General features: G+C 35.4%; 1 protein-coding gene across 1 annotated transcript; it reads left to right on the forward strand.

Moving 5' to 3' along the window:
- The first annotated feature begins 2,062 nt into the window (after window positions 1–2,062).
- On the forward strand, window positions 2,063–5,653 carry LOC144203334 (uncharacterized). Its single transcript, XM_077726724.1, has 6 exons — window positions 2,063–2,309; window positions 2,991–3,574; window positions 3,649–3,759; window positions 3,890–3,951; window positions 4,526–4,780; window positions 4,855–5,653. The coding sequence occupies exons 2-6, from the start codon at window positions 3,001–3,003 to the stop codon at window positions 4,876–4,878; spliced, it is 1,026 nt and encodes a 341-aa protein (XP_077582850.1). The 5' UTR covers window positions 2,063–2,309; window positions 2,991–3,000; the 3' UTR covers window positions 4,879–5,653.
- Window positions 5,654–6,996: the final 1,343 nt, after the last annotated feature.

A 6,996-nucleotide genomic window follows, 5' to 3' on the forward strand; every position in this document is an offset into this window, starting at 1 on the left:
TTTTTCCTGAATCCAAATGTCAGGCAAAGTCTAGTATATATTAATATAGTAATTATATAGTTGTGTTTTATAATACTGCACTGTATTCATTTATTTTGCATTTATCGTAAGACTGTATTACTCATTTTTCCTTCTCAAATAGTAATGATGGCAATAATTTTTCTAGATACTTTAGGATTACAAATATCAGCACTGATTATTTAAATACTTCATGTATTTTAAAGAGTGTTCCTCTCATTTCCGATTTAGATGCTCAGACTTGTGTGACACAGCAGTTTTATACTCCATTGTCTAAAAATAGCCACAGCATAAGAGTGGGCAAGTCGCCCCTCCTTGAAAACAATGGCGGCTTGTGCACGTACGAGAAAGGCAAGCGAGTTAGTCGTACATCAGCCTGTCGGCCTCGTGCTTACTTGGCACACTCGCTTATTATGCGCTGCATGTAAAACTAGCGTCAAAGTTCGCCCTTTGCTTTAAGACTGTCGTTATGACTCAACGACCGCCAAAATGACCTTGATCGCAACACGAGTAGCTTAGATCCACCGTGTCTTATTGATCGGCAACCAAGTCCTGTAGGTCGATTCGGCGTCCTGACTGCTGACGAGGACATCTTTCCCATTTAGTCTTTCAATGCATTTTTGTTTTCAATGCTGATCTACAGTATGTTTTTCTTTCACATCAAGTTGGTGAAATTTACAGAAATTGTTTTTTTTAATTGGTTATGCATGTCTATTTGTCTGTATTTGTGTTCAAGTGAACTCAAAGGTAGAATGATTATTTATTTATGTTATTTAATTTGGGATCAAAAGGTCAAAGTTAAGAGGGTCATATTGAATTTGTCTTTTGCTTGTATTCAAGGTAACCATGAATGAAGAAGCTATTGTAAGAATCATGTCAATTGCAAACCTGGCTATTATTATCATATTTGCGGATTGTAATATGAAATCAAACAGGTGATTGACCTATTTTCTTTTCGAACCCACTATCTTTTTTGTATTCCACGTCATAGGAAGATAACATTGCATCTCAGTCATGTATGCGTCTTACCTTTGAATGTCTTTGCTTTCAACTATGCACAGGTAAACCATTACATCAATCATTTTTATTGTCCAATTTTAATAATTATAGACCTGTGTGAAACTTGATCATTTACAATTTTTTTTTGACGAGATTCTATCATTTGATATATATGTGTATATGTATGTATATGTGTGTATGTGTGTATATATATATATATATATATATATATATATATATATATATATATATATATATATATATATATATATATATATATATATATATATATATATATATATATATATATATATTACTCTATTATGTTGGTATATGTTCAAGCAAATATTGTGTCAAGAGTTATGAATATATATATATATATATATATATATATATATATATATATATATATATATATATATATATATATATATATATATATATATATATATATATATATATATATATATATATATATATATATATATATATATATTCATAACTCTTGACACAATATTTGCTTGAACATATACCAACATAATAGAGTAATATATATATATATATATATATATATATATATATATATATATATATATATATATATATATATATATATATATATATATATATATATATATATATATATATATATATATATATATATATATATATATATATATATATATATATATATTACTCTATTATGTTGGTATATGTTCAAGCAAATATTGTGTCAAGAGTTATGAATATATATATATAAAAAAAAAAAAAAATATATATATATATATATATATATATATATATATATATATATATATATATATATATATATATATATATATATATATATATATATATTTTTTTTTTTTTATATATATATATTCATAACTCTTGACACAATATTTGCTTGAACATATACCAACATAATAGAGTAATTAAACCACACAACAAAATATTGTAATTTGTATTTTGTATTTCTGATGTTTGTTATCCTTGACGTCATGCTGTAAAAGAGGGATAATTAAGCAGCCAGGTGATGTGCTGATAGTTCCAAAGATGGAAATGTTGCTTATTGCAGTCATAAACTGGTTTTCGCAGGTGAGTGAGGGGAGTTTCCAGTCCCGCCCTCTAGTTGGACGTAGGAATTGACGTCACCTGAGCTCAGGTGAGGAAGTGAAGCACAGAGACGAGTAGCCAACAACAAGGCGCAACAGAAGTGAGAACTTCCTCCTTTGACCGCATACTTGGAGAAATATAAAAACATTTTAACACAGTTGAGCACTTGAAACTCGGTGAGTCCTCACAGTTGATCTTTTCTTAGCAACAATGTTATAACTCTGAGTACTATTTGTACCATTTGTATGATTTGTTTGACATACTTTTAGTGGTAATCTACATACTATATATAGTGAGATAGATGTAAGTTAACTTGTCACCAACAGATACATTTAATGGGTAAGTTGTGTGTGCTTGATATAGATTACATGAAATGGAATTGGAAAAAAAACAACACAGTGATTAGAGTATAACAGTTATTGTGAAGATTTGCAACCCGGGTGCTTGCAGTTGCACAAGCTGATGTATTTAGAAATATGTCAAAAACAAAGTTAAGTCATAACATAGACAAAAGAGGCAAATGAGGAAGAAAAACCAGACAAATACCATGTGTTAAAAACAAAAAGCACTAGAGAATTTGTTTTTTGTGTGTATTTAGTGTCCTCAGACTTACTGAAGATGTATCACGGAACTTATTGGCTCTCGTGCAAGAACTGTTTTGACTTCTGATTGAGTCATTCTATGACACTTGCTCCAACACAATAGGACAAAAAGATAAAACATTGAGCAACATTGTACATTCTCTTGTTTACTACAAGTGTGAATCATTCATAATTCTAAAATGTTTGAAAAGCTTACATGTGTTTTCTCACTGCAAGAAATGAAAGTGCCTTATTCCTCCTCTAATTTTTTTGCAGTTGCCCCATCATGGAATACCAGAAAACCCAGCATTGGACAGAATATAATCCCGTCATTTCAGTGGCGCCCAACGACACGCGGCGTCTCCTGGAAGTCTACGTCAAACGTAGCCTCAGCCTCAACGACGAATGTCTGGGAATCAAGCGCCCTGAGCGAAAACTTAAGTGGGTGACCATTCCCAAGAGGAGGCATTCCAGCGACCCATCCATTCACCTATCCGGGGGCCTGACGGACGAAGACTTTGAGTCGCCCGCTCCTGACCCGCTTCCGCCGGACAACATGGTTGGCAGGAAGTCCAAGAAGAATAAAAAGCCTTCCTTGTGGACCAAGTTCGTGGGCCTGTTCTCGCGGAGGAACAGTGAGGAAAAAGACCAGCAGGAATGTCCTGTCGACATTGCAGAGACGTCCGAAGACGACTCTGATCGCATCGCCGCCACGTGCCTGCCCGCCGCGGTGCCGACCCTCTCGCCGAAAAAGTCGTCCAGGCGATTGACCTTGAAGAGAAGATTCTCTAAGAAACGTCTGTCTCTTAAGATGAATAAGCGTGAGGAGTTGAACCCGGCAGATATCACTGGAGTAGAAGGTAGGGTTTCAGAACCAATTTTGTCATTCCGATCTTTTGGTAGCGTTTACTAATGTGCTGTTGTTGATTTGCAGCTATGGTGAGTGTAGAACCGAACATCTCCTATTATGAGAAAGTGTCCGAAGAACTAGAGAAGATTCTCCATGAGTTAAAGGAACAGGAAGAGGTGGTTCCCATGTCGGATGGTAAGGGTATTGTGCATTGTTTTCATCAGATTGATTGAAATTAGGGAAATTAAGTGTTGGGTTATATCAATTGGAGTACTTTTAAATCAAGCAGACTAACTCAAACTCTTGTTTGTTTACGTCCCTCCAGAGGAAGTCCTCAACCGGATCATTTCCTTGACAAAGGAGCAGGGAGACGCAATCGACCTCAAGGTCAGTCGGTGGCCACCACCCAAATCTAAACTTCACAAAATACTACGTACTCCCAGACACATTATTGATCATCAATCATCAGATCAAATACAGTAATACCTCATTTCCTCAAGTCCTGCCGGAATAATATTATTTGGACTCTGTACTAATATTTAACTCTCTAGTTGCCATTGAAATTATCTGCAATTGTGACTTGGCATTTTTTTCCCCGTTTCATATTTATATTATTGTTCCTACGCTATAAACTTTTCATATAGGTATACTATATTTCTGGATACAAGACGTGATGTGGTGATACTGTGATAGTTGATTTACGTAGTGGTTCGGTATTATCGTATAAAGATTTAGCATCTGGGTCATAAACTTGTAAAGTACTAGGTTCGTTGGTTAGCTTGCATCCTAGATAATATCAGTTGGGTCAATCATTTTCAGAGTGAGCAACTCTATCATTAACACGATGAGAAGTATGTCGTCATGCTGCCGTGGAGCTATCTAATCTTACACCGTGCTTCACGTGGTGCAATTTAACAAGTTTCGTTAACATATAATTGCTATTTCTTTGTTTTTCTGGCAGATTAAAGACAATTCCACGCTGAATAGCTTTTTCCAGCGGATGACATACTCGTCTTTCCAGAAGCTGGCTGACGCCTACCTAGAGACGGAGGCGACGCCAAAGCCACCCGCCGTACTGCCAACGGCTCCGGAGTTGGTCAAGTTGGCCTTCACGCTGGACTTCACCGCTCGTGTGGCGGGGGTCTCTCGCCAAAATGTCGGCCACATCACAGGCCTGGGAAACCGATACCTTCAAGACCGATTTGAATACAAACAAGTAAGACATTTGGATCATTTTCATATGGCTTATATTGCGATTCTTTTTTAAAAATGAATGTGTTTTTTTTACAGGCATGTTCAGACCATCCCTCTTAGGGAAGAAGCAGCCGTGTGGGTAAAAACATTTTTGCGAGTGACGTTAAACTGAGGCCACCTTTTACATTTCCAGGTTGACTCACTTTTGTTAAATACGCCGGAAGAGCATGTTCTTATGACGCTGATACTTTAAAGAGAGTTTTAAGTTGGTTCTATTCAAAATGGACTCGAAATATGATTCCATTTGGTGTAGAAGAGCCTCAGGTGCGCTAAATACTTATTTTTGTATTGTTTACATGAAAGTTGCTATTTAAATGAAAACTGGGTAATGGTGGATTTTTTTCATGTCGTTGTAAACACAACCAAGTGTTTGCTGAAATACTTAAGTAGAAATTTCAGTCAGTTTTGGATTTTCTTGCTGAGCTGTTATAACTATGCAAATCCTAGAAATGTCCCAGCATTTCATTTTATGTATTAACATTAGATTCAGTTTTATATCTGAAATCACAGAAAATACTAACTAATCAAACACATTGTTTTAGGTGCAATTAGTCTCGTAATACTGTATTCCGATTTTGTCGTGAAACGACCTCGTGCAATATTATTCATAATGCCAAAATTGTATAACTCTAAACTTTTTTTTGTATTTATTTTGAGCTTAAATACCATGTGACATTTTTTTTATCTGAATGCAGGCATTTTTATAAGACAAAATGTCAAATAAACAAAAGCTCTGATTTTGTTTTGGGGATTTATGAAAAATACATGTTTCATTAGCCTACATAATTGGTGTTAAACTGGCGGCACAGGGGCCAGATCAGGTCCCACTGTATCATTTTGTGTGGTCTGCCATAATAAATCTTGTGCATTAAGTTGGGTTTTTGCTAAAGTAAAATTTTGAAATCAGAGAATATTGACTATACAAATACAAATTACATTTAAAAATTGCTTTTGACCATCTGTTTTATGCAAAACAAAAATATTAAGTGGCTCAAAAAAACAGGAGTAGATATATTTTGAAATCAACTATATTGAAAGATGTCTATATATTTTTTAACAAATCATTTAGTCAATCTAGGCTGCACTAGTCAAGCCTTGTTTACCTTCATTGAAGCTGATTGAGTGTCAAAATGGAATGGACATATACTGCTGTCAATGACACTCAAATGAGTTCAATATTTATACGTCTTTGCCTAAATAATGCCCTGTAGTAAACCAAAATTATATAACGTGGCTTGTGACAAAACTAAGTTTGACACCGCTAGCCTATGTTAAGCATAGCAAGCAAATAAGTGGAAAGACAACAAGCGCCACACCTTTTTGCCAACTTCTGACTTGTTGGAACAACATTGTGGAAATTGTAAAACACGCCACGGAAATACCAACGTGTACAAATCCTTAGGAACATTCAGCGCCAAATTATGTCATGCTGCACGCCACCTTGCTCAATGCAAATGTGTTATTAACAGATGGAATGTGGCAGCCTGTCAGCAGCCAGGTCGGAGCGTGCATTGATGTATCCCAACTGAGGAACAGGTTCCCCCTGCAGATGGGCAAGGAGCGCCTTTACGTCCCAATGAGGTGAGTGACCTAAATGACCTCTGGCTCTTTTTTGGTCAACACTCTAAGACCCTTTGGTGGGACTTGAGAAGCTATTTCTAGTTGGTACTTTATCTTAATGTAGTAGTATCAGTTTTCAAACTGCCAGTTTTAATTGCCCCGCAGCAAATTATGAAAATATCATTGCATGAGGCCCACAGAAGCAGCTTCAATTCAGCCTACATTATGTTGCATTTCTCAGGTTTAACACTAAATGGCGTTAGTCACTTAAACACGTTATTCCGTTCAGTTTTTTATGACCACCTGCCACTACACCAAAAAAGCAAACCATCAGATATACTACCAAGCCTCAAATCAGCAGGGACAATGTAAACATAAATTAACAGCACTGTATTTAGCTAGTACCTACTGTCATTGGTTAAAAAAAAACAAATGACATTTCTTGAGACTTCAGTGAAAGAGGAAGTGTGCAGGAAAAAAATGCCTTGTGGTTGGAGATTTGCAGAGTGGCGCAACTTCCTATTAGGAAAAACAAAGGTTCTTCTGAGAAATATATAATTAGGTGAATCATAATGCAACCCAGTACATTAAAATTTGACATGATGCATTTCTATTATT

The sequence above is a fragment of the Stigmatopora nigra genome, chromosome 10, assembly GCF_051989575.1.
Source record: "Stigmatopora nigra isolate UIUO_SnigA chromosome 10, RoL_Snig_1.1, whole genome shotgun sequence".
Lineage (NCBI taxonomy): Eukaryota > Metazoa > Chordata > Actinopteri > Syngnathiformes > Syngnathidae > Stigmatopora > Stigmatopora nigra.

Bases quoted from the DNA above. Each gene is read 5' to 3' on its own strand.
- LOC144203334 (XM_077726724.1), top strand. From the start codon at position 3,001: ATGGAATACCAGAAAACCCAGCATTGGACAGAATATAATCCCGTCATT. The intron at 3,952-4,525 runs GTCAGTCGGTGG...TTTTTCTGGCAG, and splicing joins GAGACGCAATCGACCTCAAG to ATTAAAGACAATTCCACGCT. The intron at 4,781-4,854 runs GTAAGACATTTG...TTTTTTTTACAG, and splicing joins ACCGATTTGAATACAAACAA to GCATGTTCAGACCATCCCTC.